General features: G+C 46.7%; 1 protein-coding gene across 3 annotated transcripts in view; it reads left to right on the top strand.

Moving 5' to 3' along the window:
* Positions 1-20,323, top strand: part of kiaa0586 (KIAA0586 ortholog) — a 122,611-nt gene that overhangs the window by 49,368 nt on the left and 52,920 nt on the right. Inside the window, exons 10-16 of one of the 3 annotated variants that reach the window (XM_064927814.1) lie at positions 1,423-1,642; positions 3,140-3,295; positions 4,683-4,918; positions 10,555-10,627; positions 13,049-13,342; positions 14,465-14,642; positions 16,834-17,016. In XM_064927814.1, coding sequence (XP_064783886.1) covers positions 1,423-1,642; positions 3,140-3,295; positions 4,683-4,918; positions 10,555-10,627; positions 13,049-13,342; positions 14,465-14,642; positions 16,834-17,016 — 1,340 coding nt within the window. The remainder of the gene's footprint in view (positions 1-1,422; positions 1,643-3,139; positions 3,296-4,682; positions 4,919-10,554; positions 10,628-13,048; positions 13,343-14,464; positions 14,643-16,833; positions 17,017-20,323) is intronic. The other 2 variants (XM_064927815.1, XM_064927816.1) reach the window with 2 other exon arrangements.

Here is a 20,323-nt window from a genome sequence, read left to right as displayed (position 1 = left end):
GCACGGCTCAGGGGGAGCCATACATGTCAGCTAGCCTCTCTCGCATCTTCTCTCGTTTCCTCCTTCCCGATTTGGGATACACTACATTAAAATGTGTAGGCCTCAGTGTTCTCTCTGTCTCTCCATTCTTTTTGTTTTGTACATTATTTTATTTTGACAAAAGTAGTGCACAGGGCCTTTACTTGTCCTGTATTAACGTACAGCTATATCCGTCTGCAGCGCGGGCAAAAAAAACTAATCTAACTACTTCCCGCGGCTATGCAGAAAAGCGTCAAGAAAGTCTCCCATCGCCTGCTGTGAAACCATAGAAATTAAGGAATACTTTTTCCCATTTTTTTTTTTGCGACATGACAAGACAAAAGAATCTAGAGGATCGTTGTGATTTCAATGGCGGTACTTTTGTGTGACAGTTTTGGCAATTCACAGTAGGTGGTTCTGTTCCTGCCTGTAGAACCCGACAGGGATGATTATAACAGTCTGTCTACTGTGGATGAAGTTGCTTTTGTATCATTTCAAATATGTTACTATGATGAAGTTAAATGGAAACTGTCTGTGTGTGTGTGATTCATTTCTCAAAAAAGTGGACAGACCCAGCAGTATTGGAGCCATTGAGTTCACAGTCAGTAACACACGATGAATTGTCAACCCTACACTATAAAAACAGTTCATTTGAAGCACACGCACAGAGTCAGAGAGGCCTTGGTTGTACCTCCATGAACCCCCTCGCTCAGATCTTCGGAGTCCACTCATTATCGGCTCCATCCCTGCCAGTGTAAACACAGCTCTCAGCTCCAATATTAGACGGATTTGATTGTATGCCAATTATCACTCATATGAAACTGAAATGTAAATAATGAGGCTCACTGTACAGGAAAAGGACGGACAGTTCATGTGTTTTTTTTCATACACTAATAACAGCCTGTTACTATTGGATATTGTAGCGGGCTAGAGTCTCAACCAAGTATGGCAATATAACAAGACAGTCGGCCTCATTGGCCTCTGAATGACCCTATGGGCTTTCCCCTCCATCCAAAGCAGGACTCACTCGACTCAGCCACTTAATGCAATTTAAGTCTTTGGCGATCTAGCAACAGCATTACGTAGTCTGCTTGGAAGCCATTCTATGTGTGAGTCATGTTATTGGTGCTGTGCCACCACTCTGGCCCTCTTCCCTGAAGGGCAAACACTTCTCCAGGCCAGACGGAAGGCTGGCTCTCCTCTCCTACTTTCCTAATGGATGAACTGACCAAGTTCAGCGGGCACATTCAGATTTTGTAATACCATCATTGCAAAGTTGTAATGATGTCATAGCATTGGCATTGCAGACAGTTTTGCCTGCAAAGATGGAATTTGTGTCATCTGACAAGAAAATGAACAATAGAAGCATTCTTCATCTAACGCCCACACTTTATTTCCTTACAGGGAAGGCCAACACCAGCAAGAGGGGGTTAGAGAGCTGGTCATTGCAGCATTAGCGAAGCACAGCGACACAAATCACCAAGGTAGAGGAGGAGGAGGTCACCAGCCAGGCCTCCCATCATCCTTTGGGGTTCCTGAGCAACCCAGCTCAGCCGTGAAACGAGCCAATGATACTCTTCAGGAACTGGGACGCCTCAAAACTGAGATGCAGACCCTGCTGCAGGTGAGATGGACTGACTGAGAGGAACTATAAACTGTCAAGAAATATCAACTGTCTATCTTATCAAGAATACTGTATATAGAGATTTTCCCTGCACTTTTTTAAGCCTTCTTGAATAACCTCTACTGGTAGCAATATAATGAGAACAAAAGACGTCTGAGAACAGAGCCTTGAGGAACTCCAAACTATTGTCAAACAGTTTTCTTTTCCCCTAGAAGATAATCAAGGTCAAGAGAAAAACTGTCAACTGCTGTCGGCCCTCACAATGACTTTCCCATTACACCAGTTCTGTGTGGCCTTTTCCATTAACTTTCCTTTTGTATTCTAATGCACCAAGTCTATAAGCTGTTATTGCTGGTGCTGCTCAGTTCCTCCTAAATCTATTATTGGCATATTGGAGACATTCAGACTGGAGAATGAGATTATCCCTGTACCCATTTATTGCTCTGAACGACGGGAGGCACCCCGACAACACACACACACACACACACACACACACACACACACACACACACACACAGAGCCGTCAGGACGTTTCCTGTTTCCCTAAGTGGGCCAATATCATCCTCTCGTCTGTGTTCAGCTTTGGGATTTTGCTAATCTAATTGGTGCCTTTACCACTGATGAAATCAAGCCAAGACATGAGTGTGTCTGGTATTTCAATGACCAAGACAGCAGTGTTCTATTGTTTCTACCCTCTCCCTCTCCTCTCCCCTTAATAAATTACAACACTTCTTCATCCTTACCCAACGAACGCGCTGCCACAGCCGCCCGACGCCTGTTCCCGTCTATTACACTCTGATCCCGTCGCCGCGCCAACCAGGCATTGAGTTTCCGAGCACGCCTCTGCCGCTGCTGAAAAATTCCATCAGCTTAGAATAATGTAGCACACGGCAAATTATACATTAGCATATAATTGAGGATGCAGGGTGTGAATGCTATTTGGCCTGCCGCTGTCTGTCTGCCTGCCTGTCTGTCTCTCTGTCTCTGTCAGTCGGTCCGCCTGTTGGTCTGTAGGTCTGTCTGTGGGCTGCAAGAATAGGAAGGAAGCACGTTTTTCTCTCTCTCTCTCTCTCTCTCTCTCTCTCTCTCTCTCTCTCTCTCTCTCTCTCTCTCTGTGTCTTTCTCTCTCTGCCCTCAGAATAGGCAGTAACACCCAGGTCCCTTCGCTGTGTGTCTGGATTAAATGGAATGCCTGTCATTGTCACACCAGGTTTTAATGCAGTAGTTCTTTTATCGTGGGGTTTAGTGGCAGGCATGATCATTTAATGGTCCCCCGTTCTGCTGGTGTAGGACATTTTGTGAATGCTTGGTCATGATGAAAATGTATGAGTACAGCATTTCTGTGTCCCACAAATGATCACGTGTGGCCTCTTACAACGAGATCAGATCCTCCAGTATGACTTTGAGTCAGAGAAACATGTCCAACCAACCCCGCTTTGTGTCAATCGGGTGGTACTCAGACACCCTGTGTTGCGTTCCACTGTCCTTCCCATCCAGGCTCGCGAGGCTTTTCCTGCTGCAGGGAGCAGAGAGACTGTCAGAGAGACGGCATCAGCCAAGACCAGCAACACCACAAGCAGCAGCAGCAGCAAGCAGCTCACTATCCCCTCTCCCGCCACCATGCACCACCACCCTCCTCCCTGCGTCTCCATGGTAGGTTCCCATAGCAACCCCTGCCTGCCTCTGCAGTGCCAGCCTCACGAGGTAGGGAGGTTTTCCTCCCTACATTCTGTGTTGTACGGTCTGTGTTGCCATCCATCCATCCATCCATACCAAGCCACCGCCAAGCAGCGGACAGACACAATGCCGCACTTGTATCCCTGCGTTTTCAGCTGTGTCCCCATTTTATGGACTTAAAGCGATAAATCAGTGGTGTTGTTATCTCTGTTTTACACATGGACCAAAGGAGAATGCACAATGGCTAGAGCAGAAAGAGATTTCCCCAAGCCTATTATTCAACCACTCTGGCTTTTTCTACAGAGAGAAAGAGTAATGATGACAGTTGTTGCAATGGTTGGTTGGTCCTGTGCTAGCCTATTGGTGTGTTGGGTGAATACTCTATTGGATGTGACTCATTGACATGCATTCTGATTAAGTTTGGTCAGTCTGGTGTTTTCACAATGCCTGTTCTCTACAGGTTCTGGGATTGACTTGGCAACTAAGGAATTTCTTATTTCCATGCTGTACCTCACCAGACTATTTCAGTTGCCACATTTCAGACAGAATGACTGAATTGCTGTCAGCAGCGCAGATGTGAAAAGCAAGGACGAAACTCCCCCCTTTTACTGCAGTCCACTGTTGCTGTGAAAATGCCTTTCCCACAGAAAGCGAGCGAGACAAATAACCCGCTTATACACAAAAGTCGGGAAATGGTGCCTGATAACCGTTGTAAGTGGTCTTGATTTTGCACTATTTGCGAAAGCGATGGGGAAGCACGAGGCTGAAACAAACGACCCTCGGCCCAACGAACGATGGAAGGCTGTCGTCTGTTCCTTCCCACGCAGCCACGCGGGGCAGCCAGGCACACAGATTCATGTCATATATATATATATACACGAGACGAGAACAAGATGAGGGGAGGATGAAAGAAACATCCAAGGTCTCCAGCTGTATCAGATCTGCCTGAAAGGAATGCCTTGTGATGGGTGGGGAGAAAGAAGAGAGGGAACAGAACGGGTCCCTATCTCTCTCTCTCTCTCTCTCTCTTTCATCAGCACAGGAAAAAGGTGATTTTGGAGTAACTATTGCTATTGGTAGTGGATGCAGCAGATGCAATAGCCTGGCTAGCATTCTCTCTCACCGCTGCCTGTCGCCCGATAGTGACAGTTATTAAAGCCAGAATCAAACTGGAGTGTAATGGATTCTTCTTTTATTTTACTCCTCTTATGCTTCTGAATGGTTTTGACCTAAATAGCTAAGCCCAGCCGACAAAATGTTGAAATGTGTGGAGCCAAAGGTAATCGAGATCTTTCTAAATATATGTCTCTGTGGTGAACTGTGCATGTGTCATGTAAAGGTCCCCCCACCCTCCCCCCAACAGTCTCGGGAAGAGGTGGCCGTAGTGCTCCCTCCAGTCCTCCCCCTGCCTCCCGCCAGGCCCACCCCCACCCTGCTGCAGCAGAGCCGGCCGTGCCCATCCATGTTTGAGGATGCTGAGAGGGTCCTCCGGCAGGTCCAACGACACAAGAAGACCCTGGAGGAAAATGTGGAGGCCATGCTGAGGGCTAAGGACGGAGAGACCCTGCACTCCCAGTTAGAGGCACTCTCCTGCAACAGGTAACACACAGGTGGACTGCTCCTGTCTCTCCTACAGCTTGGGGCTAAAATTAGCCTGAACGTTACGCCAATGTTGTTTCCAAACATTGGTGTAAAACAAGTTCATATTCTGGGTTCTGATGGGGTACGACAGTTGAACTAAGCTCATGAGGCATCAATGGGTATAATATCCTATTGTTAATTTATCGGTCAAAAAAATGGATGTGGCAACTAAAGAGTCGAGCTTTAATGGACATAAACAGATCATTTCATTAATAGAACCTTTGTTGAACTCTAAGCAGTTTAAATGTTTGAGGTGACTCCCCTCCACCACCAGTATGTACCACCACCGATGTGAGGGTAGAGATGTTAAAGATGGAGAACAAGCCCAACAGTCCCCCAACATGGTCATTCAAGCAAATCTATCCCTGATCCCTGGAGAAACTTTCTGACTATAATAAATGTCCTCACAGCATTTTGAGTTGTTGTTGTCAAGTGGGGAATGTGCGGAGGGCAAATTGGGAGAATTCAGGGCAGTGATTGCCTGCGCTGAGCTCCGTTGTTGAGAGCTGTGTATCTCCTGTTGAGAGCACACTGGAGGCTGCGGAGGTCTAAGCCAAGTGGAACAATCCCTATGACAGGTAGTTGTCAGTGGGGAGGAGAGGACGGGATGCGTCCCAAATGACGCCCTATTCCCCATGGCCCCTGGTTAAAAGTAGTGCACTACATAGGGATTAGGGTGCCATTTGGGACGACTGCTGCCCTGCCAGCTCTCAGCTCGACCCAATAAATTCTATGTGAGATGTGGACTCTGAAGTGACTGACTGGAAACTGGGGACGCCTATATTTGTCCTGTTTCACTGCAAGTGGAAGGTAACTTGTGCGAGGTGTGAAATGGAATCAGCCATTATTGACAGTGATCCTGGAGCAATGGGGGTTAAATACCTTGCTCACGGGGCAGATCCACAGATTTCTCACCTTGTCTGCTCGGGGATTCAAACTAGCAACCTTTTGGTTAATGCGCTAACTGCACCTAGCATAGATAGACATGTAATGTTGTGATGAGCAGTGAGAATCTGTAACGTAGCAGATGTTTGGCATGTAGGGACATCTCAGTGCTTCCCTCCACTATCCTTCTTCTCAGTGAGTCTGCTTGAGAGACGGTGAGGACCCTGGAGGTTTTACCCAGGGAAATGGTACCTTATTTATTCATGGTAAGGTAATGGCACACAAATGAATGTCATTTCTTTCATTCTTGACTGATTTTTTGTTTCCCTTCCTTGCCAACATTAGTATCCAGTAGGCCATCCTGCCATGTTGTTTCTGGAGAACTGAACAGGGAGAACTTTTGTGAAAGCATGGAGAAACCATAGATTTAATCAACGTTGTAAATCTCAGGAGAAGTCTCGTTTGTTTGTTTGTTTGTTTGTTTGTTTGTTTGTTTGTTTGTTTGTTTGTTTGTTTACTGCCTTTCAAACAAGCCAAGAAATTGTCAAATCACTTCCTCATATAAAAGAGAGAGGTTATTTGAAGTATATACAAAAATATAAACACAACATGTGAAGTGTTGGTCCCATGTTTTTATTTTTGCACAAGGTTGTTTACATCCCTGTTAGTGAACATTTCTCCTTCGCCAAGATAATCCATCCCCCTGACAGGTGTGGCATATCAAGAAGCTGATTAAACAGCCTGGTCATTAGAGAGGTGCACCTTGTGCTGGGCACAATAAAAGGCCACTCTAAAATGTGCCATTCTGTCACACAGCACAATGCCACAGATGTCTCAAGTTTTGAGGGAGCATGCGATTGTCATGCTGACCTCAGGTATGTCAATCAGAGCTGTTGCCAGATAATGTATTGTTCATTTCTCTATCATAAGCCGCCTCCAGCATCGTTTTAGAGAATTTGGCAGTACGTAACCGGCCTCGCAATCGCAGACCATGTTTAACCACACCAGCCCAGGACCTCCACATCCAGCTTCTTCACCTGTGGGATCGTCTGAGGGGAGGGAGGGAGGGTTACTGAGGAGTATTTATTGCTGTGTAAAGCCCTTTTGTAGGAAAAAACTCATTCTGATAAGCTGGGTCTGGCTCCCCAGTGGGTGGGCCTATGTCCTATCAAGGCATTAGGTTAGGGGCTAAGGCTAGGCCCTAATGCATTTATTTAAATGAACTGATTTCCTTATATGAACTGTAACTCAGTAAAATCTTTGAAATTGTTGCATGTTATGTTTATATTTTTGTTCAGTATAAATATCCGCTACACATCCGAAGCGTTGCCTTCATCTTATGGAGTGGTGGCGGAGCGATGCCTTTTCATGCCTAGAGATTCATTGTGACATTAATCAAGTTCACGTGGGTGAGATTGCCTAATGGCTTGCGATGCAGCACCCAAGGCTGAGCTCTGTCTCATTCTCCCTCTCGCTCTCTCTCTCTCTCTCTCTCTCTCTCTTGCGCACTCTCTCTCTCTCTCTCTCTAATGGAGTGCGGAATAAGTGGTTTAAACATTGAAATGGAGACCGTTTGGCTGCCTTATGTCCACAGCACACAGACAGGGTCCTTCAGAAAGGAGTAGTCTTTAGCATAACGATACAGAGTCTCTCTCTGGGTGAAAAGTCATCTCATTACAGCCATAATATAACAGTTTTCAATGCTCTTCCAATCATAGAAACAGGTTCTAATTCTATCCCGCTTTGAAGAAGCTAGATTACACCAGAAAAATATCATTACTAGAGTGGACAAAGCTTCTCAGACCACAGCAATTTCACTGATTTGACTCGCATGGGTTCACTCAATATGGTGTTCTAATCCCAAGGATTATACATGGTGTGAATGATAAATCTGTCCAGAGAACAGGCAACGAGAGGAAGCATAGGATTTCAACATAAAGGAAAGCACAGTGAACAGGTTACACAGATGATGTCATCACATAGCAACCAGACAACACACATTACTATGGTATGATGTGTTTTCAGTTTGTTTTCCTAAATGTTGGCTCAGTGGGACACTACTCCCTCCACCTCGTATTATAATATAACTAAAAACCAACCTGAGCCAAAATGGCAGCTCGTATGCTGATCATCTCCAAAATGGCAGCCGGCCGATAATCAGCTCTGAGCTAATGTCAGAGCATGACAACACAAACACACTGATTGATGCAGCTGCCCCCCCCCATAATGGCGTCAGTCTTTTCCTTCATTGGAAAGGTCACAGGACTAGGATGGGGCTGCCAGATGCTCAGGTAAGGGGGAAGGAACTGTAGCACACGACTTGACACCCCCCTCAAATGTGACTGGATGGTTGCCTGATGGATTCAGTCATTTGTATGGCATGACATTGTAAAATGAGGCAGGGGTGTGACTTAATGCCTTCTATTTCCACACAACATATTAATGAAGCCATTTGCAAACAAAAATGTGCCTCCATCTCAATTGCTCAAGCAAGCGTGGCAGTCTGTGCTCTGTTTACTTGTGTTATAGCTCACCGGGTGGGTTCAGTGAGAACACACTTGGACGTGCGTCCTGGACCCGGTCCACACCTGCCTCTGCCTGTCTGCAGTATCTGTGTTGGTGGACTACTTCCACTATCACCACTCCACAGCGCTCTTGTTCTTTTTCAAAAACTGTTCTCGATTAGATTTATTTCCTCTCATTTCTTTTGTTTGGCCTCTCCAGCGTTGTGCTGCCGGACACATGCTGTCTCTGGCTTAAATATGAATCCCGATATCCCCCGTCTGTAAATTAGAAGCAGACAGCCATTTGTCCACGACCCTTGGCAGTTGGCACAGACAGTTGTTTGAATTTTTCAAACATAACATTTCTCGGCAGGGGTTCAGGCAGCTTTGTCTGTCGTTGTTTCTGTGTTGGATTACAGAATAGTTGAGTCGTGGTGCTCTCTCTCCTCGACCTCATAGACAGTGACGCACAGTTCCTGTTTCCCATATTCCAGAGAATTTCCTGATGCTGTTCCAATGGGGATATTATGCCTGCAGACAACTATCATTAGGCCTAGTTTCTGGTCATTTCTTACCATCTGTATGAATCATTGCATATTGGCTGTGTGATTCCCAGGCCTCCGCTTTCAGCTCTCATTTAAATGTTTTACATTGAATTTTGTCCAGCAGTTGATACGTTTGCCATCATGGACAAAAGCCTGTTACAATAAAGGTATAATCAGGCGTGGTGAACATTCTAGAATAATAATAGTTCAGGTTTGTTTTCGAAGCAAGTCGTTTACTGAAGGTCACATGCTGAACTGATGACTGACACACTTGGGCGGCAGGTAGCCTGGCGGTTAGACCGTTGGGCCAGTAACCGAACGGTCGCTGGTTCGAAAACCCAAGCCGACACGGTGAAAAATCGGTCGATGTGCCCTTGAGCAAGGCACTTAACCCTTACTTGATCCAGGGGTGCCGTACTACTATGGATGACCCTGTAAAACAACACATTTCACTGCACCTGTGACAAATTATTATTATATATTTTTGTTTTCTGGAGGCATCGCCTGATTAGGTAGATCCATCCCAGATCACACACTCAAAGAGACACCAGGTCTTGGAGCTAATGCAGCCATGGAGGGTAGCTTCATCTGTATGGGTAATGAGGTTTGGGTCTGTGTCAATAAAGCTCAACTCGCTCTCCTCTACCCTCCTCTACCCTCCACTACTCTCCCTCTCCCCTCCCAATTCAGCCAGCTGCTCACCTCACAGCAGAGACCAGACCCCCCCACCCCCTCACTCCTCAGGATCTCAGAGGGAAAGGGAGATGGCATTTTTCTGCCCAGAGACAGCGACTCTCTCCTCAGCATCAAAATGAGGAGCTAGCTGCCTCCCTGCCTGGCTGACACACACACACACACACACACACACACACACACATACACACACACTTGCGTAAACACACACACACACAGCAGCCCTGGTGGGCTTTCCTCACTGAGCTGCTGCATTGATTCTGAGTTCTGGTAGGAATCTGTCAAGCCTCAGTACCCTCTCTCTAACTCTTATTCCTTGTTCTGTCTGGATAGCTGGCGCGGTGCTACAGAAATACAAAAGGAGAGGAGAAAGTGGGATCTGCATAATGTGGTCTTACCCTCTGATTATATCCCTCTGCCGTTCTCATAACCATAGCTGATGAAGTCAAATCAAATTGTATTTGTCACATGCTTCGTAGACGACAGGTGTAGACTAACAGTGAAATGCTTACTTTACGGGTCCTTATCCAGCAATGCAGAGTTAAAGATCAAATAAAAAGTCAAAATAACATGGCTAGATGTAGGGAGTAGAGAAAAAAAAGTGTATTGATCTGTTGTGCTGATGACACAGTACAGTATATTGGGGATATACTAGATCATCTGGTTCCAAGTGTGTGTTGATATGGGTAGACAGACGATGCTCTAGCCTAGTGGTTATAGCCAGCTACCGGTTTAGTTAACATGAACAGTACGCACCCATTCCCGTTATTATGACACATACTTAGTGTTTCCTCATACGGGAACACATCAAGTGCTGTGTTACGAGTTCACGTTGGTATGGTTGAGTGTCCTGGGAATGGCAATACTGCGTGATTTATGTTATGCGGTGTGGATGGGGGTACAGTCCGTTTGTAAGTTGGGGATGTGGGCTGCAGCTCCAGCATGATAAAGCATCCATGTGTTCCAGAGACACCACAGAAGAAGTCAGGATCAAGAAGACTGTGGATGCATGGATCAACGCCCTGAGCAAGGATATCCAGGTGAGTCATTTCACAAGGTCACCTTGAGTCATTTCAGTTGGTTCGTTCCAACTGTTTTTTGTTTTTGGTCCAGTTGGATCAGCATATGGTGCACAACATGTCCAGTTGAATAGTGCTAGATCAAAGTGTCTTATGATCACCCGACACCCCATAAGATATTACATTTCGTTGACATTACTCTAAGTAGTCTGCCAGAGTGGTATGCGATCCAGAAAACGATATTTTTCAAGTCAAGTCTTTCAACTTATTTTCAACCCTTAGTCCTCCTCTGAGAGATCAAAATAATCCATGCAATTTGGTTTAAATGCTCCGTGCTGTTTGAAAGTAAATATCTCGGCCACAAAAGCCGCGAGGGACTGAGTTCAGCCGCCCTTTTTTTCTAGGCTTTGCAGCAGAGACCATATTCCAACTGGTTCTCTTTTTTAAAAAGCTTTCTGGCACAGTTGAGAATTGACTCAAACTCCGAGTTGATGGTTCACAATTTCACTGTGGTAGAAGAAGAGTGATGCTCCGTAAAAAGAAGAGCGTTTGAGCAGCGGTAAAGACTGCTGACTGTGCCAAATAAATGTCCCCAGGCTTTCATGTCCTCACTTCCAAATATCTACAGTACCAGTCAAAAGTTTGGGCACACCTACTCATTTCGGGGACTTTCTTTCTTTCTTTTTTGCTATTTTCTACATTGTAGAATAATAGTGAAGGCATCAAAACTCTGAAATAATCATGTGGTAACCAAAGAAGTGTTAAACCAAACAAAATGTGTTTTATATTTGAGATTCTTCAAAGTAGCCACCCTTTGCCTTGACGAGACCTTTGCACACTCATGGCATTCTCTCAACCAGCTTCATGAGGTAGTCACCTGGAATGCATTTCAATTAACAGGTGTGCCTTGTTAAAAGTACATTTGTGGAATTTATTTCCTTCTTAATGCATTTGTGCCAATCAGTTGTGTTGTGACAAGGTAGGGGTGGTATACAGAAGATAGCCCTATTTGGTAAAAGTCCATATTATGGCAAGAACAGCTCAAATAAGCAAAGAGAAACGACAGTCCATCATTACTTTAAGACATGAAGGTCAGTCAATCCAGAACATTTCAAGACGTTTCTTCAAGTGCAGTCTCAAAAACCATCAAGCGTTATGATGAAACTGGCTCTCATGAGGACCGCCACAGGAACGGAAGACCGAGTTACCTCTACTGCAGAGGATAAGTTCATTAGGGTTACCAGCCTCAGAAATTGCTGCCCAAATAAATGCTTCACAGAGTTCACGTACATCTCAACATCAACTGTTCAGAGGAAAATGCATGAATCAGGCCTTTATGGTCGAATTCCTGCAAAGAAACCAGTACTAAAGGACACCAATGAGAAGAAGAGACTTGCTTGGGCCAAGAAACACAAGCAATGGACATCAGATCGGTAGAAATATGTATTTTGGTTCCAACCGCAGTGTCTTTGTGAGATTTAGAGTAGGTGAACGAATTATCTCCGCATGTGTGGTTCCCGTGAAGCATGGAGGAGGTGTGGTGGTGCTTTTCTGGTAACACTGTTTAGAATTCAAGGCACACTTAACCAGCATGGCTACCACAGCATTCTGCAGCGATACGCCATTCAATCTGGTTTGCGCTTATTGGGACTGTTATTTGTTTTTCAACAGGACAATAACCCAACACACCTCCAGGATGTGTAAGGGCTGTTTGACCAAGAAGGAGAGTGATGAACTGCTGCATCAGATGACCTGGCCTCCACAATCACCCGACCTCAACCCAATTGAGATGGTTTGGGATGAGTTGGGCCATAGAGTGAAGGAACAGCAGCCAACAAGTGCTCAGCATATGTGGGAACATTCAAGACTGTTGGAAAAGCATTCCAGTTGAAGCTGGTTGAAAGAATTCCAAGAGTGTGCATAGCTGTCACCAAGGCAAAGGATGACTACTTTGAAGAATCTCAAATATAAAATCTATTTTCATTTGTTTTAACACTTGTTTGGTTACTACATGATTCCATGTGTTATTTCATAGTTTTGATGTCTTCACTATTATTCTACAATGTAGAAAATAGTTGTTGTTTTTTAAACCCTTGATCAAACCTTTTGACTGGTACTGTATATAATTAATCTGCTGAACCTGAAGAAATTTGTTTCGATTACGGTCATGGGATGCGTCCTAAATGGCACCCTGTTCCCTCTATAGTGCACTACTCTTGTGGTGCTTTATAAAGGGAATAGGGTTCAAATGTGTCTCATGGCTGGATGTTGTCTGTTACTTGTCTGTAGCATCTGAATCCATTGTCTTTGGGAGAGGCTTTCAGTCTTAGCTGAAGAAGACAATTACCATTTCTGAACAAAGGACTATCCCAAGATAGGTCACTAAATGCTGTCCTCGAGTAAATCCCCCGTTGCTTGGTTGTTGTTGTTTTTTTGTGGCAGGCCGACATTACGAAAGAAGACCTTGTTGCTCAGACGAGAGCTAAAGTCAGAGAGTCCTCTGCTGCTGCCGCCGTGTTGCCCCAGAAAGACAGAGGGACCAAGAAGGACACCACCACCTGTAGGCTTAATGACGTGAAGAGCAGGAGTCAGACTGGGGGGCCTCGAACAGCAGGAAGTAAGCCCTGTCAGAGAGCCGGCAGAGGACAGACAGAAAGCACCGAGGAGCTGAACAACAGATGCAAACACACCGCTGGCCCCAGTGTGAGGCTGAGACCATCTCCATCTCATCAGGTGGTGAGCAACATGACAGCACTGAACCTGCTCTCTATTCCCTGTGTAGTGCGCTACGTTTGACCAGGGCACTATATAGGGAATAGGGTGCCATTTGGGACAAAGACGACTGTTGCCCTGCCAGCTCTCAGCCTCTCAGCTCGACCCAATAAATTCAGCCTTTGACAGCACTGAACCATACACCCCCTTCATTTCACTCATCAACTGACCATTAGCAGCGTGACATCACAGCCCGTATCTGTACTGTCTCTTTGAACACAGCCTGCTGTCTTTGCTTTTCTGAAACCCTTTATTTACTCATGTCATCTATTTTAGTGTTTCTCGTGTTGACCGACTTGTCGACGGGAACCGAACAGCAAAGTGGTCGCACCACTCCGTCGCGTGTCCTGCTAATCTTCCCATCTGGAAACAGACACGGCATTTCTGAAGCTTCCGCCACGTCGGTTCAACGAAATGAGTTTTTCTAACGGGGCCATATGTTTCCTCCCACATTGATAAGAAGCACGACATCTGAACCAGACAAAGAACGAGCCTGCTTATCTCCAAGTTGCATACCTTTTAATGCTTAATGGCCGACCGCGTTGCCAATGAGCCCAAGAACAACGTGCAGACAGAACCGAGCGACCCGGACAGTGCTTAGTATAGTTTGCCCCTGTGTCAGCTCTATCCACTTTCAACTTTCAGTTTCAAGTTTTTTGGGGTCACACATACAGCGGGTGTAAAACAGGTCAGTGACATGCTTGACTTGCCAGCTCTTTCCCAACAATGCACAATAAAGCTAGTAACATTCCTCAGAAATAAAGCATGTGAAATGACAGAGGAGATGAAACTAAATATGAGAATGCATCAGGTCTTCTATGCAGGTCAGTGCAGTATCCATGTGGCCGTTACTTTGTGTACAAGCCTGTTGGGTGTTCTCTTTATTACGCAAACACAGGAAGGAGCAGCCACACGGACAGCGCTTCAGATATAAGGTTGCAAGAAAATAGCTGGAGGCTGAGAAAAACAACACTCGGTACAAGAATCAGTGGCGCTGAAGTGCAAAAAAGTAGCTTCATCGGTTCCACAGACACACACCACACACACACACACACAGTAGTGTTTCACAGTCTATTCCTATTACAGAGTCAGTGTGGAGAGATGATGTCAAACCAGGATGGAGAGGAGTATTTGGTGAAACTGTATGGGAAGGCTCTGTACGAAGGCAATCGGAGGACACTGAAGAAAGGGCCCTATCTCCGATTTAACTCTCCCTCCCCAAAGTCCAAAGCCCCGCGGCCAAGAGTGGTAGAGAGTGTGAGAGGTGAGTGGTAGAGAGTGTGAGTGGTAGAGAGTGTGAGTGGTAGAGAGTGTGAGAGGTGAGTGGTAGAGAGTGTGAGTGGTAGAGAGTGTGAGAGGTGAGTGGTAGAGAGTGTGAGTGGCAGAGAGTGTGAGTGGTAGAGAGTGTGAGAGGTGAGTGGTAGAGAGGTGAGTGGCAGAGAGTGTGAGTGGCAGAGAGTGTGAGTGGTAGAGAGTGTGAGAGGTAAGTGGTAGAGAGTGTGAGTGGTAGAGAGTGTGAGAGGTGAGGGGTAGAGAGTGTGAGTGGCAGAGAGTGGTAGAGAGTGTGAGTGGTAGAGAGTGAGAGGTGAGTGGTAGAGAGGTGAGTGGTAGAGAGTGGTAGAGAGGTGAGTGGTAGAGAGTGAGTGGCAGAGAGTGGTAGAGAGGTGAGTGGTAGAGAGGTGAGTGGCAGAGAGTGGTAGAGAGTGTGAGTGGTAGAGAGTTAGGTGAGTGGTAGAGAGTTAGGTGAGTGGTAGAGAGTGTGAGTGGTAGAGAGTGGTAGAGAGTGAGGTGAGTGGTAGAGAGTGAGGTGAGTGGTAGAGAGTGGTAGAGAGTGAGGTGAGTGGTAGAGAGGTGAGTGGTAGAGGGGTGAGTGGCAGAGAGTGGTAGAGAGTGTGAGTGGTAGAGAGTGTGAGTGGTAGAGAGTGTGAGTGGTAGAGAGTGTGAGTGGTAGAGAGTGAGGTGAGTGGTAGAGAGGTGAGTGGTAGAGAGGTGAGTGGTAGAGAGTTGAGTGGTAGAGAGGTGAGTGGCAGAGAGTGGTAGAGAGTGTGAGTGGTAGAGAGTGAGAGGTGAGTGGTAGAGAGTGGTAGAGAGTGTGAGTGGTAGAGAGTGGTAGAGAGTGTGAGTGGTAGAGTTTGAGTGGTAGAGAGTGAGAGGTGAGTGGCAGAGAGTGTGAGTGGCAGAGAGTGTGAGTGGCAGAGAGTGTGAGTGGTAGAGAGGTGAGTGGCAGAGAGTGTGAGTGGCAGAGAGTGTGAGTGGCAGAGAGTGTGAGTGGCAGAGAGTGTGAGTGGCAGAGAGGTGAGTGGCAGAGAGGTGAGTGGCAGAGAGGTGAGTGGCAGAGAGGTGAGTGGCAGAGAGGTGAGTGGCAGAGAGGTGAGTGGCAGAGAGGTGAGTGGTAGAGAGGTGAGTGGTAGAGAGGTGAGTGGTAGAGAGGTGAGTGGTAGAGAGTGTGAGTGGTAGAGAGTGAGGAGAGTGAGGTGAGTGGTAGAGAGGTGAGTGGTAGAGAGGTGAGTGGTAGAGGGGTGAGTGGCAGAGAGTGGTAGAGAGTGTGAGTGGTAGAGAGTGAGGTGAGTGGTAGAGAGTGAGGTGAGTGGTAGAGAGTGAGGTGAGTGGTAGAGAGGTGAGTGGTAGAGAGGTGAGTGGCAGAGAGTGGTAGAGAAAGTGAGTGGTAGAGAGTGAGAGGTGAGTGGCAGAGAGTGGTAGAGAGTGTGAGTGGTAGAGAGTGATAGAGAGTGAGTGGCAGAGAGTGGTAGAGAGTGTGAGTGGTAGAGTGTGAGTGGTAGAGAGTGAGAGGTGAGTGGTAGCGAGTGTGAGTGGTAGAGAGTGTGAGTGGCAGAGAGTGTGAGTGGCAGAGAGTGTGAGTGGCAGAGAGTGTGAGTGGCAGAGAGTGTGAGTGGTAGAGAGTGTGAGTGGCAGAGAGTGTGAGTGGCAGAGAGTGTGAGTGGCAGAGAGTGTGAGTGGTAGAGAGGTGAGTGGCAGAGAGGTGAGTGGCAGAGAGGTGAGTGGCAGAGAGGTGAGTGGCAGAGAGGTGAGTGGCAGAGAGGTGAGTGGCAGACAGGTGAGTGGCAGACAGGTGAGTGGCAGAGAGTGTGAGTGGCAGAGAGTGTGAGTGGCAGAGAGTGTGAGTGGCAGAGAGGTGAGTGGCAGAGAGGTGAGTGGTAGAGAGGTGAGTGTTAGAGACCCTCTTACTCTCTCTTTCTTTCTCTCCCTCCCTCCCTCTTACTCTCTCTCTCTCTCCCTCCCTCTTACTCTCTCTCTCCCTCCCTCTTACTCTCTCTCTTTTTCTCTCTCTCTCCCTCTCTTCTCTCCCTCTCCCTCTCCCTCTCTCTCTCTCTCTCTCTCTCTCTCTCTCTCGTTCCCCCTCTCTCTCTTACTCTCTTTCTCTCTTACTCTCTTTCTCTCTTACTCTCTTTCTCTCTCTCTCTCTCTCTTTCTCTCTCTCTCTCTCTCCCCCCCAGGGGTGAAGATGAAGTCATCGAAGACCCAGACCAGTCTCCACCATGGACGGTCAGTCTCCTCTCCCCTGTACCCGGCCATACCCAATGAACCTCAGTACATCTTCAGCCCGACCCGTGGAGGAGCCCAGTACCACCCTGGGACCTCGCTGGAGGGGTACCTCATCCCCATGGCCATCCCAATGGGTGAGACTGGATTTTCTCATTGGAAGCTAGCTAACACAACTCTCTTGTTGACATCGGTCTTATTTTCACCCCTTTCTCTACTGTTTGTTGGCTGTGCCTCGAAGGCCATCTAACTGCAATTAAATGGTTCCCTGGCTGTCCTATTACAGGGGTGCGGTGCCTCAGTGCGTGGTGTGCCACTCTGTTCGTCTCCATCCTCTCTCAGCTGAAAGGTCACTGGATTGTGACACGGACCAAACACACACGGGCAAAAAGTAATGTTGAGGGGAGACGAGGAATCTGAAGGCCTTAATTAGTATTACAATGAAGCTTCTCAGTTTAAGGCTTAATTATAGCTTCTTTTCCCTCTCTCTTTTTCTAATTCCGAACCTCTATTTGAATAAACTCCAAGTAGGTCCTGGCTCTCTCATTTGTTTGAGGAGCTGCATCTGATCGACTGCTTTCTCAGGCAATAGTCATTTTTGCTTATTGAGCGCTTTTTGGCGAAGCAAGTTCTGTACGTTTTACAAGATAGCATGTTCCCTTTCTCAAATGATAATGACCTCGCCTAAATTTCTAGCAACATTCGTTGAATTTATATTGTTATTTTGAGAAATATTTTTCTTTTCTATTTTGGTTTAAAATGTATGATCATATCCTCAGCACCTCCACGCACACAAAAAGCTAATTGGGCATTTCTGATAGGAGCTACAGTAATAACCTGTAATTGGCCAGCAGCCAAGTCAAATGAATGATGCGTCGTATCTGAAATGGAATCAAATAGAATTAAATCAAATATTTTTGTTCAAACAGCAGGAGATCATTTGTCTCTTGTCTCCTGTCTGCTTTGTTGACCTCGAGTGCCGGTGGGGGTTTTTCAGATGGAGAGAACAAAAGAAGACCAGTAATAGCATCTGCAATGCAGTGTCTCTCTCATTACTGTGTTAGAGAGAGAGACAAGTTCCTTTACTCTCCAACACAGACTCGTCCCCATGTGTTTAGTGGGACACACAAACACACACACACACTTGTTAGTGTTGGGGCTTATTTGGGAGTGTCTTGATGGTTCCCTCTCAAGGACAATAAAGGGTAAGTGTGTCTGTCTGCATGGGGGTTTGCCCGATTCCTACCCTTCGCAGCATCGTAATGCCGTCCCATAGTAAAACTCTCTAGCTGTTATGCAGTCTATAATCTGAGTCTATAAGTCTGGGTAGCTAATTCTGACAATTACGTTCCTATAGCAGCATATATATATATATAATCAATGTCATAAATGTGTACTGCATGCAACTCTGATTAAACACAACACAGCTTCCATATGGTGTTTCTATATCTATGCAGGACATCCTGTTTCAGGTGTCATTTGAATACTCTTTGCACCGGTGAGACAGTGAACCCAGGGAGAGACCGAGAGTCGAGGCAGAGGGCACGTGTGGTCTGGGGTCTGCGGCACTACCACTAGACCAGACTCTGCCACTCCTAAATAAGTAGGCCTGAGATGAAAGTTTCTGGCTCCCATTAATAACTGATGAGGATGGTAACTTATGTCTGGAAGGGGTTAGGACTAGGAGAGCAGAGCAGAGCAGTCGGTCTGAGTGTGTGTGTTAGCTAGTCAGAGACCGTGTGTCACGTTGTGAGGGTAGAGATTAGAGCTGGCCTAATTCTTCTTCTCTGGCTGTGCATCCCCAGGGAGGGAGGAGGCCTCCAGGAGCCTGCCAGCCCTTTCATCTGCTACAGATGCTCCCGCTCCCACTCTCACTCCCTCCGACACACAGAGGCACAGCTCAGGACAGCCAGCTAGCTCACTGACTGCCCCCCCCCCCCTCCCGGTTTCTTTCTCTCTCTCTCTCTCTCTCTCTCTCTATCTCTCTCTCTCTCTCTCTCTCTCTCTCCCTCGTTCTCTCTCTCTCTCTCTCTCTCTCTCTCCCTCGTTCTCTCTCTCTCCTTTCTCTCTCTCTCTCGTTCTCTCTCTTTCTCGTTCTCTCTCTCTCGTTCTCTCTCTCGTTCTCTCTCTCTCGTTCTCTCTCTCTCGTTCTCTCTCTCTCTCATTCTCTTTCTTTCCTCTCTCTCTCTCTCGTTCTCTCATTCCCTCTCTCGTTCTCTCTCTCTCTCGTTCTCTCTCATTCTCTCTCGTTCTCTCTCATTCTCTCTCTCTCGTTCTCTCTCTCTCTCGTTCTCTCTCTCTCTCTCTCTCGTTCTCTCGTTCTCTCTCTCTCGTTCTCTTTCTCTCTCTCGTTCTCTTTCTCTCTCTCGTTCTCTTTCTCTCGTTCTCTCTCGTTCTCTTTCTCTCTCTCGTTCTCTCTCTCCTCTCTCTCTCGTTCTCTCTCTCTCGTTCTCTCCATCTCTCTCTCTCTCTCTCTCTCTCTCTCTCTCTCTCTCTCTCTCTCTCTCTCTCTCTGTGTCTTCTATCAGAGTGGCTGGTCAGACACATTGGAATCTGTGTGCTGCTTTTCTTGCTTGTGAACCCCGTAGGGTATCAGTGTACAGCAGCAAGGCCACACTTTCCTTAAAATCACTCCACACACTGACTTCTTTGTTTCCCATCTCGTACATGTTGTTGGTCACTGGGTTTGAATACCAGCATTCTGCATCCGTTCCTTGTGTCTCATTATCTGCTATTTTGGCTTGGTTCTCCTTCCAGTTCTATTTGCATTCGACCCCGTCTTGGGGCGAGGAGGACGACTGCAAATGAGCTGGGATGGTTTTCCTATACTGCCAGCAGTTACACACCCGACCAACCCTGCCCACGTGTTTTCCATAAAAAGTACTTGCACATTCCAAATGACTCAGAGCCACTTGCTCCGAATGAACTAACAAAAAAAGAAGTCCCCCTTTTTGGATGTCCTTCAGCCAAATGATGGAAATCATAAAGCTTATGTTTCCCCAGCTACGGGCTCAGAGCTGGATAAACAGCTTTCTGTCGTCCGCTGTGCTCTGAGCAGATTTACGTTAATGTAATCCTGTGTGTTATATTACAGGGGGGGGGTTTAGGGCTGGGCTGCATGGCCACGTGTCTCTTAATATCTTAATAGGCGTTAACTCATCAACAGAAGCCTTCACCAACGAGTCCAGTAACAAATCCTACAACCAAACTACACTCTGTCTGAACTTATTAGCTAGTTTTCTCCAATCCCCCCCTCGCCAAACAGATGCCGAGTGGCGCGCGGGTCCAGTGGGCAGCGTCCCAGGTTGGCAGATGTGTGGAGGACAAAAGAGTGATGCGTGAGAGTTATTATTTAGGATGGCGTTTACAGCCCTCCTCTTCCCACAACGGACCCGAACAGCAGCTCAGGAGAGATACGAGCCAGGTGTGCTCTCTGTGCTTGGT

Source organism: Oncorhynchus masou, chromosome 21 (assembly GCF_036934945.1).
Source record: "Oncorhynchus masou masou isolate Uvic2021 chromosome 21, UVic_Omas_1.1, whole genome shotgun sequence".
In the NCBI taxonomy this organism is placed as follows: Eukaryota; Metazoa; Chordata; class Actinopteri; order Salmoniformes; family Salmonidae; genus Oncorhynchus; species Oncorhynchus masou.
This window is presented reverse-complemented; position numbering and strand designations above follow the sequence as displayed.